The sequence below is a fragment of the Gossypium arboreum genome, chromosome 9 (assembly GCF_025698485.1).
Source record: "Gossypium arboreum isolate Shixiya-1 chromosome 9, ASM2569848v2, whole genome shotgun sequence".
NCBI classification, from domain to species: Eukaryota; Viridiplantae; Streptophyta; class Magnoliopsida; order Malvales; family Malvaceae; genus Gossypium; species Gossypium arboreum.
This window is the reverse complement of record NC_069078.1, coordinates 80958242-80978515: the sequence shown is the minus strand read 5'-3', so window position 1 is coordinate 80978515 and position 20274 is coordinate 80958242. Positions and strand designations below refer to the sequence as shown.

The 20274-nt window shown below is 33.3% G+C and overlaps 4 protein-coding genes across 5 annotated transcripts; 2 read left to right on the top strand and 2 right to left on the bottom strand.

Moving 5' to 3' along the window:
• Positions 1–1288: 1288 nt before the first annotated feature.
• LOC108453278 (bifunctional monothiol glutaredoxin-S16, chloroplastic) lies at positions 1289–3429 on the top strand. Its single transcript, XM_017751289.2, has 2 exons — positions 1289–1909; positions 2789–3429. Exons 1-2 carry the CDS (start codon positions 1364–1366, stop codon positions 3290–3292), a joined length of 1050 nt encoding a protein of 349 aa, XP_017606778.2. The 5' UTR covers positions 1289–1363; the 3' UTR covers positions 3293–3429.
• A 641-nt stretch (positions 3430–4070) lies between these two features.
• Positions 4071–7933, bottom strand: LOC108453277 (acyl-coenzyme A oxidase 4, peroxisomal-like). Its single transcript, XM_017751288.2, has 13 exons — positions 7741–7933; positions 7256–7360; positions 6934–7040; positions 6710–6787; positions 6499–6622; positions 6336–6409; positions 6189–6248; positions 5959–6068; positions 5351–5510; positions 5100–5176; positions 4846–5017; positions 4663–4755; positions 4071–4411 (listed from the first exon to the last, which is right to left on the bottom strand). The coding sequence occupies exons 1-13, from the start codon at positions 7763–7765 to the stop codon at positions 4280–4282; spliced, it is 1317 nt and encodes a 438-aa protein (XP_017606777.1). The 5' UTR covers positions 7766–7933; the 3' UTR covers positions 4071–4279.
• A 1525-nt stretch (positions 7934–9458) lies between these two features.
• On the bottom strand, positions 9459–13504 carry LOC108452399 (lysine--tRNA ligase-like). The gene is made up of 15 exons (XM_053019507.1): positions 13078–13504; positions 12847–12976; positions 12566–12731; positions 12392–12485; positions 12149–12234; positions 11655–11773; positions 11510–11578; positions 11293–11418; positions 10919–11201; positions 10686–10782; positions 10430–10586; positions 10191–10328; positions 10047–10115; positions 9813–9956; positions 9459–9727 (listed from the first exon to the last, which is right to left on the bottom strand). Exons 1-15 carry the CDS (start codon positions 13143–13145, stop codon positions 9689–9691), a joined length of 1785 nt encoding a protein of 594 aa, XP_052875467.1. The 5' UTR covers positions 13146–13504; the 3' UTR covers positions 9459–9688.
• A 3637-nt stretch (positions 13505–17141) lies between these two features.
• Positions 17142–19699, top strand: LOC108450622 (uncharacterized). 2 transcript variants are annotated; one of them, XM_053019506.1, is made up of 3 exons: positions 17142–17295; positions 17417–18187; positions 18287–19699. In XM_053019506.1, exons 2-3 carry the CDS (start codon positions 17425–17427, stop codon positions 18670–18672), a joined length of 1149 nt encoding a protein of 382 aa, XP_052875466.1. In that variant the 5' UTR covers positions 17142–17295; positions 17417–17424; the 3' UTR covers positions 18673–19699. The 2 variants fall into 2 exon arrangements, with proteins under 2 accessions (XP_052875466.1, XP_017603820.1); XM_017748331.2 differs by having other exon boundaries at positions 17144–18187.
• Positions 19700–20274: the final 575 nt, after the last annotated feature.

Sequence of the window (20274 nt, the reverse complement as noted above, 5' to 3'; positions counted from 1 at the left end):
ATAAAATAAAAGTATTACTGTTTAAAAACAATATATTAATATTATTACTTTTTAAAAATAATAAAATATATAATTTTCTTAAAATAGTAAAAAAACATATATTTATATATAAATATATAAATAAAAAATATTAAAATGTATAATCTTAATATTAATAAAATAAAATATAATTGTATGATTTTATGTTAAATATATAAAATAATATAATATTATTTTTAAATTAATAAATCAATAAATATATATTTTATAATTAAATGTAAATAAAAATATTTTAAAATTATTTAAATTAATTTCGAGTCTGAGTGGAGTTGGCCCAAGGACAAGAAATGATAGGCTAAGCTAATCTTGAAATTTATAATATGTGTTGTTGGGTAAGGATAAAATTGAAGCAAAAATATTGAAGTTGAGTAAAAGATGAGTGATATTAAAAAACATACTTTATATAGGTAAAACTAGCATGGTGATGAGAGTATTATGTTATAAGCACAAAAGTTTGGGTTTAATACTAAATAATCCCGTTCCCTATCTCTAATAAAAAAAAAACCTTAACTAAAAAAGTTATTTGAACTTGTTATTTATCAGCGTTACCAAATGCCATAATATTTGAAACTTATATGATAAACAATAAATGAATTGTGATGCCAATTTTAAGTAAATCAAACGAGCCCAAAAAAAAGTAATATCTAAAGTGTTACCACTTCTTTCAACGATACAACTCATAGTCAAAGAAGAAGGAAAGCTATCCAAAAAGGCGTGCCTTGCATCGAGTGACAAGGAGAAGGTGGCAAGGGAAGCTTGTGAGGCACGAATTTGAAAATCACCATCGTCGAAAACTTTGAAAGAATCAAGGGAGGAACTCGACAGGACATTTGCCAAACCTCATCTAAGCCGACAAGGGCCACAACAAAGAGATAATTAACTAGAAACTGATAAGAGTCCTCTAAAAAAAAAGCAAAATCAAAAATAGAAAAAAAGGAATGATGGAGGACTACCTAAGATAAAAGAGCTTGGCAAAGAGGCCAGGGAAGATGAGTGGCATCAGTTAGGCACATGAGTGAAGTCAACAAATTTTTTTAGAAGATGTGGTTTAAATTTTATATATTTATGAGAGTTAAAAATGTAATTTTATTTCTTTTTAAAAGCAAAACTAACATTTTTACCATTATTAAGTTATAACTTTGAAAGTTAAAAATAAAAATTTTCGTAGTCCTATCAGGCATCAAAATTCACTCTCTTTAGCGGCACAAATGATGAAAGGAAGATAGGAAGGAAGTTTGATGGGGCAAAGAAAAAAAGGAAGTTGCAAAACCCATACTTTAAAATGTAGATTGCTAGATTGGGTAACTAATGCTAAGCCCAGTTGATGGCAACAAATAAATATAAAAATGAAAACCAAAAATGGGAAAAAAATCTTTCTTCCACTTTCCTGTCCCTTCTAACTTTGTTCTTAACACAACTCAAATTATCAATCAAATCATTATTTTATCCCAATTTCAGATTTCGGGCAATCTTTGTTCTCATGGCCGCAATCAATGTCTCTCCACTCTTCACTTCCTCTTCTTCACTTCGCACTTTCTCTTCTTATGCTCCCCAAAATACCCCTACCCTTTCCTTATACTCACGATTCGCCCCTTCCCTGTCTTTCCCTTCCATTTCTCTGAGACCTCCCATTTCCACAAAAACTCGCTCTTTAATAATCGCTTCTGCTGTCAGGAACCTCTCGGAGGTCAAACCCCTTCCCGTCCCGGCCACTCCCGAGGAATTTGCCGCTAAGTTCCCTTCGGATGCTGGAGTCTACGCCGTTTTTGATCAAAATGACGAGCTTCAATTTATAGGCATCTCGCGTAATATTGCTAGCAGTCTTTTTTCTCATAAAAGTTCAGTGCCGGAGCTTTGCTGCTCCGTTAAGGTATATTTTATGAATTTCTTAATTCTTTGAATGTTGATTGTTGAGTTTGGGAATTATTGAGTAAATAAATGCAAGATATTTAATTCAAAAAGTGAATATAACTTCTAAGATCTGGGTTGATGCTTGAGTTTGACGGATTTTTTTAATAGCATAAAGCTTGTAAAGTTAAATGCAAGGGAATCATCAATCTTTTTTGTGGGTTGAGAACCGTGTAGTCGAAGTTGGGTAATTCTAAGCACTGGTGAATGTGCAGCTTCTCTGCATTTTCTTAATGGGAAATCCCAAATGCAGGAATCCATTTGAAATGAGTAGATATTGAACAGAGTTGCTTAAGTTTTTAGCTCAATCATGTTCACGAAGTTCTGATTGTTTTATTTAACTGTTTAGTTGCCAGAAGTTCATTGCTATTTGTAATATGGTGGGTCTAGATGTTTCAAATGTTCCTATGTCTTGTATTTATCAATGTGCTGGAATTGAATGTTTAGTGACTAGACATTTAAGGTGAATGATCTTTGTTATAGTTTTATTCATCATGGAAATGAATTGGAAATCAAATGCTGTACCACAAAATTGGGTGGATTATATGTAAACAAAATTGTAAGTTGTGAACTTTCATCATGAACCATCCTTGAGGCTTGTAATGAATAGAGTAAGCAGCAAATGCTTCTATCCTTACCAAGCAAGCTGAGTTGAAATCCACCAAATTGGCTTTGGCATTGGATGTCTGAGCTTAGTTAACCTGGCTTTCTCATTCGTCAATATTATATATTTTCTCTCTTAACTCTACTTTGTTGAGAGGTCATGTTATGGTAAAACTGCTGGTGTTTATATTTGATAGTAGTTAAGAGAATCAAAGAGTGATGTACTCGCCTTGTGTAGGTTGGTGTAGTCAATGAAGCTGATCGAACAGCTTTAACTCAAGCTTGGAAGTCATGGATGGAAGAGCATATAGAAGCCACTGGAAAGGTCCCGCCAGGCAATGAATCGGGAAACACCACTTGGGTCCGGCAGCCTCCGAAAAAGAAGGCAGATCTCCGACTTACTCCCGGTCGTCATGTTCAATTGACAGTTCCACTTGAGGAACTCATCGATAAGTTGGTGAAGCAGAACAAGGTGGTGGCCTTTATTAAGGGGTCAAGAAGTGCCCCGATGTGCGGATTCTCGCAGAGAGTAATAGCCATTCTGGAAAACCAAGGAGTGGATTATGAGAGTGTAGATGTGCTGGATGAAGAGTATAATTGTGGATTAAGGGAGACACTGAAGCAATATAGTAACTGGCCCACATTCCCTCAAGTTTTTGTGAATGGAGAGCTGGTTGGAGGATGTGATATATTGACCTCAATGTACGAGAAGGGTGAGCTTGCTGGTTTGCTCAAAAACTAGTGGCTTTGAGTTTTGCTTTTAGCAGTTAGCCATAGAGAGAGCATGGAAAGAAAAGAAATGAGATTGTAAGACGGTGTATTATATTGTTATGCCTTTCATAGGTTGTGGATCATAATTGCATTTTTCAGTTAGTTAAACCGAATGGTAACAATCTCTGGATAAGCATCTCAGTTAAACTCTTCCTTTTTATTTAAGCACGGCAGACTTGCTTTTTATTTATCTCAATTCGAAGGGAAAGGAAAGGAAGTGACTAAGATGTGAAATATTTTTTTTTCCAATTAATTTTTTACATAAATTATTAAATCTCTAAATTGTGACACTTACTCTAAATTGGTCTTTAAACTTCGAATCAATCTTATTTCATCCTTAAACTATTGAGGTCATATTAATTAGATCATTTTTTGTTATTAAAATCATTAATCTAATGACATGTCATAAATGTAAATGTTAATTTATTTTAAAAACATAACGAATTTAATTTTTCAATATTAAATAATTAGAGATATATACCTATTTATTCTAATCACACTTATTTGATAAAAAATTGAAATATAATCGAATATCCAATGATTTAACAAATATACCCGTTCGCATCAAATTCGATAAATTTTATCAGCCAAAACCAGCGAGAAGTTTTAACAATAACAATATAAACATTTGCAGCAGCTTGGGTAAAATTTTCAACTTCCAAATATTTTGAGATGAACGAATCGCTAAGACTTACTTAGAGAAGTAGTTAAAGTTACTGTTTGACACTTAGATGACACGGGTTTAAACCTTGTTATTCCCCTTACCTCTTCCTCAATATTATAATGATAAAAAATGTTGATTCACATTCAAAAGCATTAAGCAAGTAATGGCAACAGAAACAATAATTTATTTAACTTCTACTGTAATAAGTTGATCGACTCTTTCTAGGATTCTTTTTTACATTATTCAACTTTTAATGTAACAAGTTCGAAGGGAAGAAAGTCTACACAGTACTTCTCATAGGCGGCTTCGCTGGCTCACTGAGGCTGGCTTAAAACTGGCAAAACCAGTGATTTCCCTACCAGTTACCAAGCTGTTGATGTCATACGTGCCTTCGTATGTGTAAATGGGTTCCAAATCACAGAATGCCTGCAATGGTCACCAATGCAACAAAACTTAAGGATGTTCCTACCAAAAACAAAAGTGGATCATCTTCCACAATTACCCTGATTGGGTAACCAATGCGGACCAAATCTTCAGAAGTACCTGATTCACTAAAAACTAACATCTAATAGCTAGCTATTCATCATGCTTTATGCACTTTCGAACCTACTTCTATTCTAAATTGTACTTTGGCAGGAATAAATTGAAAGTGATTTTGAGGTGAGAGTAGAGAAAACCTTTGCAACAAGAAAATCGGCCAAAATTCCATTGCCACCAAGTAACTCCCGCCCAAGAGCAGCTGTCTCTCTTGCCATTGAGGTAATCCACGACTGAAGATCATAACAGTTTCTCATGTATAAGATTTCAAACAGAAAAAAGTCACATGAAATCATGGGCTTCTATATCATAAACGTTTATACCTTTCCCAAGCTGGCATGACCGGGAGTCATTTTACCCTCTTCATACAATTTGCAAAGGCGCCAACCAACAAGGGTCATTGCTTGAATATTACCCAACATGCGAGCAAGTTTCTGCTGGTTAATTTGGAAGGCTGCCAATGGAGCTCCAAACTGTTTCCTCTCCTTCAGGTACCTGCATCATAGAAAATGCAAAACATGTTATCCTGAATGCTTGAAATGTAATTTCGCAAACTGGAGAAGAATTCATTGCATACCTGGCACACATATCATAGACACCCATCGATATACCGATAGGTTGCCATGCAACCATTACTCGAGAAACAGCAAGTACCTGCTTGCCATGGTGGAAATTCATATGTACATAATTATTGCATAAGATCCAGCAGAACAAATTAAAAAATCCATATAAATGGGATCTGTCCACTAACTTGAACTTATCGACAGATTAGAAAGAAGGATTGAGTTCAGATATCATTTTTTTTGAAGGAAGGTTATTAAAACAAACCTTGCTTGTATCCTGAAAAGAGTTCACACCAGGTAATCTGTCCTCATCCGGAACAAAGACTTTCTTTAAGAGAATATCTCCATTTTGAACAATTCGCAATCCAATCTTGTTTGGTATTTTTGTAGCTGTCAATCCAGGGGAATCTTTCTTAACTAAATATCTGAAACAGAAGGCAGAAGCATCCCGTGTTTAAGGAAAAAGAGCAGGCAATGAATCTAATCACCTTTCAATTAGCAATCTCAATGTTTCTCTCCTAGGCTATCATTTCAGTAAACAGCCCATGGTAGTTTCAAAGGTCTGCAACCAATGATATATCATTCCACCTTTGTTTAGAATTTTAACAATTGTGGAACTCAATGGGGACCAGAGGCCTGGTCCCTGGATACAAGCTTTACCATTGTTTAATACTTATTACCAGGTTTGAATGCTTCTACTACTTCATGAACATAAGTTCTCAACTGAAAAAGTGATCCTGGGTTATCATTCTATATATGCTAATACTGATACTTTAGTTAATAGTGAACATATGATCATGTCTATCATTAATGGATTCTTTTGTGTGCAAGACCAAATGTTAAACACTATTTCTTGTATGCTGTTTCACTTACCCGTTTATCTGGTTGGTTGTAGTATTCCTGGCAAAGATAACCAACACATCTGCAAAAGTACTGTTTCCTATCCAGCGTTTTTGTCCCTCAAGTACCCAGCCTCCGTCTACCTGAATGTTTGAGATGAAAGCAAACATGATAAGACACAAAATTCAGAATGCTGACCAGTGAGTGAAATTAGCTATATTAAAAAAAGAAGTGAAAACCAAAAGACAAGATTGTGGATGGACCTTTGTTGCAGTTGTCTTCAGAGAACTAGCATCACTTCCATAGTCAGGCTCAGTCAAAGCCTGAATATGACATTAAATTTCTTTAATTATAGCTGAAAAAGAAACTAAATACCTACCCAGACGTTAATGCCAAAAAGAAAAACCTACCCAACAAGCTACAGTTTTTAACTGTGCCAATGATGGTAAATACTTCTGCTTCTGTTCCTCTGACCCACATAATGCTATTATTGATAAAAAAGAAGTGATACCAGAAATTAGAACTAATATATAGAGAGAAATGTTGGTTGTTGACATGTATCATAGATCTCACCAATGGTAAGCATGGCTAGAGATGAGTGCACCAAGATAAAAGTCGAGCAACTTGCATCGACCCTAGCAACCTCTGCCATTGCAATAGCACTTCCAGTGAGGGAGAGACCTGGGCATCCATAACCCTGCAACCCAGAAATAACCAAACATCTTGCTTGATTTCCACTTCAAGGAACAAATAAGCTAAAAACCAAAACCTGCATAGGAATAACCTTGATAGTACCACCAGAAATACGAAGAGCACCAAGTTTGGGAACAATTTGGAATGGAAACTCTGCCTTCTCCCAGTACTGAGGGAAAAATTGCAAATTAGTTGCTCTCTTTGTGAACATACAATATAAGTAAACAGAATCGAACATAACTAAATACTAGAAACCACAGCATTTAATTGTCATCTACAAAATGTCCGGAAAAAGGTTCATTATTAGAAAGATACCTCTGCCATTATAGGAGCTACTTCTTTTTCCATACACTCTCTTACTTTCTTACGTAGAGCCCGCTCCTCAGGACTCAATAGATCGTCAAATTGATAATAGTCGGAAGCTGAATTGTTTTCCAAGATCAAAACAAACACATAATTAGAAATCACGATTCCCCTTGCAATAACAAATTGTCAAAAGCTATAAATCATTTAACAACCAGAAGCAATAATTTGTTGTTCTCCAAAAAACAATCAAATTTGCAACCATTTTCAACAAGTTCAAATGCATAAACATAAGCGGAGCAGAAAATCAGAGAATAATGGATAGAATTCATACCAAGAGGAGGAAAAGTAGATGCTGGAGTTGCCTGAGGGAATGCGACCGAAACGTCCAAAGGTGGTGAGTTAAAATAAGACGGCTTGACACTTCTGCCAGTTTCATCTGTGAGACATCGAAGCCAGCAAATTTATTAGACCAAACAACCACAAGAATCGAAAACACCATCACTTAGCAAATTATATAAATATTTCTTCAGTTAAAAAAAGTTTAACCAAGATATCCACGGTTTCATATTTCCAAGTATTCATCTAGAAATATATGTAACACTCCTAATTTTTAGAGAACAGAACCAATGCATCGCTTAATATTCTTTATAGTTACTAACAAATTGATTGAAGATTAGTAAAAGGCTCGTTAAATCGAATAATTGTTCCCCATATAATTTCAGAGCAAACCTAAGAATCAAACGACGAGAAACAATTGAAAAGAAAAAGAGAAACTTTTGATAATTAATTTGTAAAAACAAAATTAAGTAAACGAACCTTGAATCTGGGAGTGAACAGTCATGGTGCTGAAATGAGAGTTACGGATCGGAACGAAAATGGAAAACGTAGTAGACGAGATTATACAGGATGGAGAAAGAAAAAGTTGGCACGCAAGTTTAGGATTTCTATATTTTATATATAGCTAATTGACCAAAACGATTTTTATAACTTTAGGGTTGTAAGAAATGAAATAGTGAGATTAATGTTAGAAGTATATAATCACTTATTTACCCTTTTAATTTAAAAAATAATAATAATTTTAATTTTTATTTAATTTTAAATCTCGTTTAACCCTTCAACTTGATCTATTTATTAAATCACATAAAAATACTAATATCCATTTATATACTATGTTAATAATTAACTCATTTTTTTAATTTAAAAATATTACAAATTTTTTAATTATTTTAATTTTAAAATATTTTAATTAATTTTAAAAATTTTAATAATTAATTAATTGATGATGTGGCATATACGTGGCAATCTATGCCATATTAGTAAGGTTAATTTTTCCATCAATTTTGAATTGATTTGATAAATAACACAAGTTCAAAGGTTAAAAGAAATAAAAAAACTAAATAAATAGCTAAAATAACTTTTTTTGTAAAGTTAGAGTATCAAATAAGGTCTTTTATATATAAATGATCTTAAAATTTTGATTAATTATGTAAATAAAGTAAATGATCTAAATTGAATCGTAAAAGTTGATGGAGTCAAAGAGAATGGCGCCACCAACATGTTTCATTAATCACGTGAATACAAAAATTAACTTTTTGGTGGTTGCAAGGAGAATTGTCCTACCATATTTTTACATGACAGGTTTATTTTATTTTTTTATTTTTTAAATTTAAAAAAATAATATTTTATTAGGTGGCTTTGGCGCCATCATTAGAGCATTATATCAATTTTTTAAAAATATATATTAACTTAAATATAAAAAAATAATATTTATTTGGTGGAATCATTTTATTTGCGTGACCGAATAGTTATATATAATACCAGTGGCAAATCAATCCAAGTTGAATTTTTTTAAAATTATATTTTGTTAGAGGATGAATGAGAGAGAAACGAGGAGCATTTTCTTATGTATTTTTGTTTTTGTTAATTTAGTAAATTTTTTAATTTGAAAGTATGTTTTGTTTAAGGATGATGGAGCTCCGACACCAATAAATTCAATAAATTTAATGATTATTTTCAGATGTCAGTTATTTATTCGGTAATAGGTTCAAATTGGTTTTGTAAGTGTTTCCATTGGCAATGTTAAGACAATAACAAGTTCAAATGAGTTATGCAGCTAACGAGTGGATTATTTGAGATTCTAAAGCGAGCTCACACTTGGCAGACGTGAGTTTGAAGATAGCAAAGAAGACTACTCGATCAAAGCGCCCATCCTAGACGAATCGAAAATATATAATTTTGATTAAGTGTTTATTATTTTAGATATTACAACCAAGATATTGTTTTGAAAAATTATTGATTACTTTTTTAAAAAATTGTTTTAATAGTTGTTTTACAATTTTAAAAAGGATGTGTTTAATTACAATATTTTTCATAGAAATATGACCACACTCGTTAACATTTTTCAAAAAGTGAATTTAAGGAAATTATGAATATTTACTGAATAAATGAGAAATGAGCAGAGTTGCTTTCTAGTAGTAAGAGGTAGGGATAGCAATTTTCTTGAAACCAAAATCGGAATGAGTGTTAATTCAATATTTTAATGTTTAATTTTTTACCCACCGATTCAATTGATAAAATTTAAAAAAAAATTAAAAGTAGAAAATACAAAACAAAGAATAAAATGATTTGATGGCATTTATTATTACAGGAGCTTAAAATTCCAATCTCCAATTAGCCAAAGAAGAATACAGACAACAATAAGTACAGCAAACTGACAACTAATCCTTGTGTTTGGTTCAAAGTCAGCTGGTCATTGGTGAAAAGTCTAATCTTGAGGCTTCATTGCTGGAAAAAGGATAACTTCCTATATCAACAAACACCATAGTGTCACATTGAGATCCAAGTATGTACATAAATACATAAATTAATGAAGATTGAAGAACAGTAACCTTGACATTTGGTGAATCCGTAAGCAGCATAGCTAGGCGATCAATCCCCATTCCCAGTCCAGCAGTTGGGGGCAACCCATACTCTAAACAACTGCAAAATGATTCATCCAACACCATTGCTTCATCGTCTCCCAATTGTCGATCCTAAAAGAACAGTAAGACCATGTTACATTACAGCACTGAACAGCCTATTGTTGTTGCATCAGTAATATGTAGAATAAAAAAAGATGCTACCTTGAGCTGCTCAGCAAATCTTTGGCGCTGTACTTGAGGATCATTCAATTCAGTATATGCATTGCATAGCTGCAACCAAGATCGGGATTAGTTGGTTGCAACACTAGTTAATTAATAGCATGAACTTTGTATTTGCAGTTTTACCTCTTTCTTGTTCACGAATAATTCGAAGCGCTCGGTTAACCCCGGTTTTGATCTGTGCCACTTTGCCAGAGGACTCATTATCTCTGGATGGTTGATGATAAAAGTAGGGTTTATGCACGTTTCTTCAAGGCCCACAAGCTGTTATTCAATTCTAAATAAGTATGAAGCCAAATATACTGATGTGATATGATTATGTAGATGATTAACTGTTGGTGAACTAACTAGGGGGAAGTAATGACCTTGTCTAACAACCGAGTTGTGGTGTGGGGAGCAGGGCATTTGACATCAAATTTTTCACAAGCTTCCAACAAAAACTTATTGGCAGTTTCGCTGGAAAGATCTTTGGGTATGCTGAGGTTCGCCCTAGACTCTATCTCCTCTATCAAATCAATCCTTCTGCACAAGTTAGGAAAACAATGGTAACCAGACCTGACATGATACTTTTAGCCTTATGACCTATGTGATATTACAATATACTACATATAGTATCTTTACCTAAAAGGCGGAGTAAAATCAATCTCTACAGGTTCACTGTCGAATCCATTACCATGGTACTTGATTTTATGGCTCCCTGTCAGCTCCTTCACCATATCTGCAAAATCAGTCATTGGTTGCCTACCAGATATGCATTCAATCCAACAAAAAGGCAGTTATAAATCAATAGTTAAGGTAGAGCACTAAGGCTATGGTAACAACCCCTCTCATTCCTGTAAGTGTGAAATACGAACCTGATAACAGCTTCTCTATAATGCCCATCAAGTCATTATAATCTGCGTAGGCCATGTAAAATTCAAACATTGTGAATTCTGGAAGATGAGTTAGATCCATTCCCTCATTCCTAAATACTTTCCCAATCTCATAAACTCGATCAAGTCCCCCGACAACTAGTTTCTTGAGATACAGTTCTGGTGATATCCGCATATAGAGCTTCATATTCAATTCATTATGATGTGTGATGAATGGCCGAGCAGCAGCTCCTCCAGCAGTCATAGTCATCGCAGGGGTTTCAACCTGAGACAGATGGTTAGAATATTTATAAACACAAAGATTTCAAAAACATGTTTACCACACATTTATTCAACCCTTTTAAGTATCTTCATACCTCTATGAATCCAAGATTGTCAAGGAAGTCTCTGGAGTAAGATATGATTTTGGCCCTGGTCCTGAATATTTTCTGAACCTCTGAGTTCAACATCAGGTCTAGATAACGTTGACGATATCGAGTTTCCTAACATAAAAGAAGTTATTATCAATTTCTCAACTCTCAAGCCTCGAAGAAAGACAATCTCTTGGCAACCGAAATAGTAGCAATTACATACCTGATCTCTGAGGATGTTAGTTTCAGGATTTCTTGTTATTCCAGGGGTCCATGAATGATTTCTTGTTTTCTTCTAGAGATATCAGTATATAATTAGCATTAGAAAAACATTTATGAATGTTGAGAAATTCCTTGTGATCTTTTACCTTAGACTGTGCTTCATCGCTGTTGGAGGTGACTGTATGCCTTGGAAGCATGAGCAGGCATGGGGTGAGTACCACGAGTGACCTAGGAAAAATACTTAATTCCCCTCTTTGACTCTTCCCTGTAGCATAATCAGGAGCAAAGAGATTATATACCTGACATGCATAAATGAAGAAGATGCATGTATATGAAGCATTTTTAAGATGAATTTCTGCACTCAAAGCTTGCTAAGATCAACTGTATCATCTCAATAAAACTAAAGAATAATGACCAAATTCTAGAATTGGATCTTTACTATAAGAAGCATTAGTTGGGACTAAACAACCATATATTAAATAAAGAAAGTTATGTACTCTCTTAGATCAGAGTTCCACATAAAATTTGATATCTTGGTCCCGAATATATGCAAAACAGCTTACTCTACCAAATGCAGGTAAAAAAACGATGGAAAATGAGCAATCTATCAAAAATCCTACTAAAATAGGTGTATACTAACCAGGGAACCCGCATATCCCTACAATGTCACCTCGCTTCACCCCAGAGTGATACTTACAGAACTCATGTTCATCCATGTTGGAATGCCTACCAAAATCAAGCTCACGTTAAAGGTACAAGTTTCTTGATTTCATTATCGATGATAAGGAGACCTTTGAAACTTAATATAGAAAATCTTATAGGATCAATGATGGAACTGAAGACAAAGATGTATATGTACGTACGTATGTATTTATGTATGTACCTTGCATCTGCCATTACTTGAATTTTAGCACCATTTCCATGAAGATCATAAAAATATAGTTTTGACGATGATGACCTCTTGTTCAAAATTCTCCCTTAAGGAAAATGTCATCTTGATCAGAATACACTCCTAAGAGACAATCATAGAAATAAAACCAATTCATATGCAGAGTACCTGCTAAGGAGATTTCAGTGTTCTCAACATGTTCACCAACGTGCAAACTTCTATATTTGTCAATAAATTCAGTGATAGACATTGAAATTTCAAACTTATGAGGGTACGGATTTACACCAGATTCCTTTAGTAATGCCAAACTTTTGATTCTGTTGCTGAGGAATTGCTGCCACCAAAGTTTATTTTGAGCATTTATCACCCATAACTATTTTTACATTATTTAAGGAAGCAAAGCAACTAGAGCTCTTTAAGTAGAGAAACTGGTGGTTGATGAAACCTACCGAAGGATCCATGGTATCATTATTTGCCACCTGTTGCCTCTGATTCTCTGGTGTCTTATTTGTGGTCACCTTCTTTTTCTCCTCTTCTCTGACTTGCCTCTCTCTTGCCCTCCGTTCTCTCTTAAGAGCACTATATTACAACAAGCATAAACAAATATATGTAATCAGTCATCGGATGGTCATTAAAGAAGGCTAACGACTCATATAAGTAAAGCACATGAAGAGCAATACTTGTTGCTGAGAGTTTCAGATGAAGCCGGCCCGGGTTCCGAAACAAACGAATCCATTGATAACTGCATTGGAGTTCCTCGCTGTTGTAGGCGAGAGAAAGATCACTTGTGTAGCATGTGCTGTTCTAATGCTTGCAAGTTTAAAACATTCTTCTAATTCTCCATTTGAATCAACTAAACCAGAGGTCTTCCTTCTCAAATATTCTCTTTCCTCCTTTTCATCATAAAATATATATTTAATTATAGAAAGGCTCACTGACTCCGCCTTTCTTCCCTATTGGTGAATATTGAATTCTTTATTGTCTTAGGCCTTGAATTACCTACTTGGGGCTCAAGACATGGAAACTACTTAACAACTTAAAATCATTTTTTATTACTCCCACCTCCAGAGCTTTGTCTTGGCTTCATCTTTCTTTACTTTCCTTGCTTGGGGTACAAGGAAAATGACACTGTAGAAAGTTTAAAGAAAAAAAAGGAAATGGTGAAAAGAAAAACTCCATAAGTGGAGATATGGGTACTGAATGAGTCCTCTACCGTCTGTGCAGGATCTTTATTTGATATCCTATGTTTAAGTTGAGTATATGTCTGTTTAATGGACAAACAGACGAAATCATTTTTATCCAAAAAAAAAAACAAACTTACATGTTAACACAATTGAGTACACATGCATATGTTGAACTTTTAGTCCCAATTACTCAACAAGGATAGAAAACAAGATTATTTAAACCCCTTAGAAACATTTCTCAATCAATGTGGGATTATCTACTTTGTATTACTAATATAATCTACATCTAAGATGACTTTGATACCAAAATTTTGATATTTGTAAATATGGAGGTTATTTATTTATTTATTAATAGCTAATAAAATTGACTATTATATTGTAAACTATAGTATATTTTTATTAAGGATAAATCTCAAAACAATACATGAGCTTTGAATATCAATTCTCACAAATTATTAACACAATTATTGTTATAACATCATTTTATGTTTATATCTGCATACACATATTTATCTAATATAAAAATAAATTAATATATTTATTTCTTTAAATGTATATGATTGAATGAAAATTAAAGTTTTATGTATACATTTAAACAACAACCAAAGTTTATGTATAATTTAAGATGTATCGTTTTTATTAATAATTTATTCAAATAGAGATTTTAATCTAAAAATCATTATATGTAGACTTAAATTATTGATATCAACTTTTTATTTTATATTCATTTATTATAATTTATAAAAATATAAATTGAAATTCAAAATTTGAATAACTATAAAAAATTAAAACATAATATTAATTAAAAATAAAATAAAATATTTAAATTTAAATTTAAATTTAAATTTTTATATGCATATACACTAGAGGTATTCATGGGTTAGGCCTAAGAATGATAAAAATAAATTTATGCTCGATCAAGTCGCCTAAAGTCCACCCATATTTAAAAATGGCTAACCTAAGCTCATTTTATGTCCACTAATATTGTTTTAAAATTTTAAAATATATATTTATATTTATTTTAATTTAATATTTAATAGTATTATATATTTTATTTATTATAATTTTATATATAGTCATATTAAAAAAATTAATGTATATATTATAGTAGTATTATATAATCTATAAATTTAATTTTTATGTGTTATAAATTACATAATATATAAAATAATATAATACAAAACATTATAAACTTAAAAAAAAGGTCAAACAAAATTCAAGCCTTAAATATTTAAGCTCAAACCCAATCGATATTTTAAACATGTTTAATTATTTTTGCTTAAACCATTTTTGAATATAATATTTTTATTTAAATCTTTATAAATTTTAAATAAGCCTTTGAACTTGAGCGAATCACTCAACTCATAAAAAAATTAGATATCGTGAATTATTTAAAATATAAATATTTTAAATTTGGATTAGAATATTTTCTGAAAGGTGCTATTATAAATTTAAAATTTTGAAAAATAAATTATGCAGTAAATTCTTTTTGTAAGCTTTACCCTATTCACACAATAAAGAAATAGAAGAATTTCTTTACCGTTGTTGTTTTAACCAAACACTAAAATGCCATACATCATTAACATCATTAACAAAGGTTTGATACGTTAAAAGGATTGAACCACAGTTTGGGGCTTTTATTAAATCATGGATTGATACATTGAGGTTGACGAACAAACCACCATCAAGTAAAAACACCTTCTTCTTTTTTTTTTTTTTTTATTATTCTTTTTGGTAATTTGATATTCGATTAATCTATAGGATGTCTGTAAAATTACAATTCAATCAAGTTAGTGATTTGTTAGTCTTTTTTAACTTGGTGTAGTTGAGGTTGAGCTGCTTGATTTAATTTGTAAAATTAAAAGTTATTAATAATCTATAATTTAGACTCACAAATTATAAATATTTATGTGAAATCTTAATTAAATAATTTATATTCTACAAAAAATTTATAATTTTTAAAAGATAGAAATAAAATTTTGACGTTGTTTATAAACTTGCCTCGTATAATTGGTTGAACATAAATCTTCCAAAGGATGCAACTAAAGTTCTGATATCCTTCACTTTCTTAATCTACTGATTTAGCGATATATTTTGTTTGTTTTGATCTTCTTTTAATCACTTTATAATAGCTTCATATCTAAAGGTGATTATTGTTAGATCATATCATGAATAAGGATATATATGTTAATTTTTAAGTATTACCAATTCTAGTTTGTACCATGTGGGCCCACTCCTTACACCGAACAACCAATAAGGAGCAGGTATTATGCTTTTCTCATCTATTAACTTTTTCACTAAGCTAATAGATTTTACTCTCCCCATAATAGAGCTGATCATGGGCTGGGCGGCCCGGCCCGGCCCGAAGCCTGCCCGAAAAATGGGAGGGTTTGGGTAAAAATATAGGCTCGAAAAATGGGCTTGGGCAAAAAAACGAGGCTCGTTTAAAAACGGGCCGAGCCTCGGGTAAGAGTTTTTGCCCGGGCCCGGCCCGGCCCGAATTATATATTAATATATATTTTTTATTTTATTTTTAATTATTTTAAATTTTTAATATAACTATTTTTATTATATTGTTAATTTGTGTATTGTTTTAAGAATTGTTTTAGTATTATTTTATTTGTTTTAATATTTATTTTATGTTTTTAAATATATTTGATTTATTATATTTTTAAAATTTTTTATTTAATGAAATAAGAAAAAAAATTAATATGGGCCGGGCCGGGCCGGGCTAGGGCTTAGTAATTTTATTTCGGGCCGGGCTTGGGCAAAATTTTAAGCCCATGTTTCGGGCCGGGCCGGGCCCGGGCCTAAAATTTTATTTGGGCCTAGCCCAAACCCGACCCGGCCCGGCCCATGATCACCTCTACCCCATAACCACGAATCTTGAATTGACTTAAGCATTGAAGAGTTATAGAAATACCAACTCTAATTCCCCTTACCTCACCCTTAATTTTGTAGATCGAATCAAACCTCAAAACACCTTAATAATCCCAATTAACACAAATTAAATAAAAACCCTAACATAATTAATTTCAAACCGTCTAAATTATCTGAAAAGCGTTAAACCCTATAGACAATTAGAATTAGTTAAGCTTATGTTAAAATTTTATATAGATGATGTTTATCACTCAATCAAAATGAAATGAAGCCCGACAGAGGCATGTGAAGGTCCAAACAAACTGTGAACGAATAAATTTCGTTGAAGCCATCTTGTACTCTTCTCTAGAGTCGGTGGCTGCAGCAAATACGTAGTTCAAAAGTGTCAAAGACCACAGCCACAATCATCCAAAACCCTCACTAATCTGAACATAATCAAAAGTCCACAACTTCGGCTGCCCAATCTGCTTTTCCCTCTATCCTTTTAATGATAAAAATATGCCTAAATATACAACCTGGTCCCCCCTCTTCGCTAATCTAAAATAATCAACTCTTTTTATTCTCCTTATTCCCTAATTCAGCATGGCGCGTAGGCCAACAAGAATCAATAAATGTTGTCGCAGGCTACTTTGTCTTAAATGCACATAATCCTTCACTCTATACGCGACCTAATTGCGCGTAGCTCTACCATTTTTAACATGAATACCACGACTACACCCTCCTCCTGTCTATGATATATAGACCCAACTCCTCCCTATCCTACGAATCAATGCAGAAATTCATACTCATTTGTGTACGATTCAAACTCAAAGCCCGCCTCTGTTTTTTTCCACGGTGGGTTATTTTTGCTGACTATATTTGAACCATTCTTTTTTGCCTACAAGCACCCACATTTCTGCCTCTCACTCACTTATCATTACAGCATTTTTTTTTTAATCTTTCTTTTTTTCTTCAGTTGGAACCATGAGTAACACAAAAAGGTCTGGTTCTGGGTGTTTTTCATCTGTTTTGCGCCGGATTCTTTGTTCAAGGACTCCCCAAACACACCCATCAGACCACATCGTAGGTTTAAACACTGTGGATGATATAGCCAAGGTTGAAGTCCAAGCTTCTGAAACTGGTCCTGGGATAGTAGCGAGGCTAATGGGGCTAGACTCATTTCCGGAGAACAACTGGCTTCAGAAAAGTAAAATTCCTGGTCCTGTTACCCGCAGCAGGTCAGTCAATTTCATGGATTACATGCTGGAGCTTGATTTCAAACAAGCCAAACATCGCCGTGTGAGAACATCATCATCATCGTTTCGTGAGGTACCACAAGGTCCACAACTATTCCACCATAATCAGAACCAAGACTTCCTAGTTGTGTACTTGGATAATGAGTATAAAAACAATGAAGCTGCAGGGTTTAAGCCAAGGAAATCCGAGAAAAGAGATGGATCAGGTAGTAAGCACGGTAAGCAAAAGGATAATGTACTAGATAAAGTAGTTTGTAAGAAGCAGATTCGAGAGAAAAACAAGAAGATATCTAAGCTTAAAAATGAGCCAAGGAGAGTTTCTGGTAAACATTCTTTCAAGGCTGGTAGCTGCATTAATGGAACAAATTCAAAAGCATTGAAGGTGGCAAATCAGAAGGAAGTATCTGTTGTGACTAGGAAGACAAAGAATCAACGTCCAGTTAAGAAAATTGAGTACTCTGAGAACCCATTTGTCGTCCATGGCGTCTCAGGTTAGGGTTCTAAATTTCAATTGCTTTATATGTGTGTGGTACACAGTACACTGTCTTTGCCATCTAACTTGAGTAGTGTACTAACATTTCTGACACAAGTTTCAAGGTCTTTGGAAGTGAAGTCGAAGAAATGGTCATCAAAGTCAGTGAAACATGACTCCCTCACCACTACAGATACTAGTGCTCGCATTTCAATCCCTGAAGGCCTTGGAAAGCAGGAGAATTTTGAGTCAACGAATGTGGAGGAGACTGAGTATTACATGGAATTAGTTGATAAGCTTAGCAAGCTGACAGAGGGAGATATAAAATTCTCGAACTGGGAAACCAAGAAAGTTTTCATATTCGAAGAGATTTGTGCAGAGTTTGAGGAGCATATACTTGATCACCTACTGCAGCAGGTAGCTGATGAACTTGTGGGATTTCACACACATGTAAATTTGTGCAAACATAATAGACAAGCAATGATTTTCCAAGCAAGGCGGTAACTGGTAAACCTTGAAAGAAACAACATTCCAAGGGGAAATCGGGTGTGAAAAGAGCTGGCCGGTTTTGATTACTCTTCCACTTTTTCTCTGCAACAAGATTCGAGTCTCACGTGGCTTAAGAATATGTAGAATGCATGTTGATTCATCAGCAAATGTGAACTTGTTAGTAATAAAAAATTACTAGTAACAGAGTTTAGAAAACACAAAAAGAATTCTTCTTTGTAGACTTATATGGGTTTTATATATTTTGCAGCTTTAGGGAGAGAATATACATTTTCCAAGCTTCACTGTTGTTGAGTTGGACATGAATTTGAGACTTATGTATTTTTGTCAATGCTTGTAGCGTTGGATTCTACTATTTTGAGCAGGGAATGGGATGGCATTACAATACAAATATCTATTGTCAGGCCTAAACGGTAACCATCAGGACCACCTGAGGAATTAATACTAAAACCATATACAGAATGAATTTGAAACCTTCCCCTTCCTACTTGTCTTTACGTATTGACTACATTGTGGAGCCAGAGCCAGAGCCAAAGCCACCACTAACAAATGTAGCAAAAAGAACACAAAAGTAAAGACTAAAGAAAGACCATAATTTATATAAATAGTGGAAGCAATGCATCCACTTGTTCTGATCTCTAAAAGAACATCGTCCTTCAAAGATGCCCAATCATCAATAGCAGCCTTTCCTTGACTAAGTTCATCATTCCAGGAGAGGGTCTATCAACATCAACGCCACCTGATTGAAGTCTATATTCCTTCACCTTTGGACTTCCACAAATTGGAGCAATCATCAATGGCGTCCTTACCAAGCTCAGCACAAGCATGGGATATCCTCATCGATCTTACATCCTCCGTTCACCAACCGTATGATGGTTGTCATGTTAAACCCCTAACTCCTATATAAGTTGTACATACTGTTCTTGTCTTTAGATTACCTATATATACAACCCTTTTTTGTTAAATGTTGGATTTAAATTCTAATTAGGAACCAATTTGAATGAAAATTTCTATTGACTGAAAAGTAATGTAGACATTCGATTTCAGACCTCTCCTCACTACTTTGATTTCAATGGCCTTTTTATGTCAATTGGATTTAGTATTAAATTGGTCATTATACCCCTTAGTTGTGGGCTTCAAGCCCAAATTGTCCAGTTTGTTAATTTTTAATTGAATTTCAATTAAACTAATTTCAACACATTTTCATTATATATATATATATATATATATATATTTGTAATATATTTGGTTAATTATTGCAACAAGTCTCTAATTAGAATGCCTCGATTACACTTTACAATTATCAGGAATGAGTGATAATTGAAGTAATCCCATGAGTAATCTAATATATATACATATACATATACGGTAGTAATTTGAGGTTACAATAAAATCAAACAATTTCTATGTAGCACACCTAAAAATTTATCATTTGACATACTAATTATTTGTCACGTTTTTTATTGACTAAAGTTTAAAATTAATATTAATTTAATTTAATTTCCTTATAAAAATATATCATAATAAATATTTGTTCATATAACAAGGGTCACATGTCTCAATAGTCTTTTTATAATTGATTTAGTCATAAATTAGAAA

Bases quoted from the DNA above. Each gene is read 5' to 3' on its own strand.
- LOC108450622 (XM_053019506.1), top strand. From the start codon at position 17,425: ATGAGTAACACAAAAAGGTCTGGTTCTGGGTGTTTTTCATCTGTTTTG. The intron at 18,188-18,286 runs GTTAGGGTTCTA...TTCTGACACAAG, and splicing joins TGTCGTCCATGGCGTCTCAG to TTTCAAGGTCTTTGGAAGTG.
- LOC108452399 (XM_053019507.1), bottom strand. From the start codon at position 13,145: ATGCAGTTATCAATGGATTCGTTTGTTTCGGAACCCGGGCCGGCTTCA. The intron at 12,486-12,565 runs GTACTCTGCATA...ATTTTCCTTAAG, and splicing joins CACTGAAATCTCCTTAGCAG to GGAGAATTTTGAACAAGAGG. The intron at 11,579-11,654 runs GTAAAAGATCAC...TATCTCTAGAAG, and splicing joins GCGATGAAGCACAGTCTAAG to AAAACAAGAAATCATTCATG.
- LOC108453277 (XM_017751288.2), bottom strand. From the start codon at position 7,765: ATGACTGTTCACTCCCAGATTCAAG. The intron at 6,249-6,335 runs GTAGGTTTTTCT...TGTCATATTCAG, and splicing joins TAAAAACTGTAGCTTGTTGG to GCTTTGACTGAGCCTGACTA. The intron at 4,412-4,662 runs GTTTTCTCTACT...TGACCATTGCAG, and splicing joins CCGATTTTCTTGTTGCAAAG to GCATTCTGTGATTTGGAACC.
- LOC108453278 (XM_017751289.2), top strand. From the start codon at position 1,364: ATGGCAACAAATAAATATAAAAATGAAAACCAAAAATGGGAAAAAAAT. The intron at 1,910-2,788 runs GTATATTTTATG...CGCCTTGTGTAG, and splicing joins AGCTTTGCTGCTCCGTTAAG to GTTGGTGTAGTCAATGAAGC.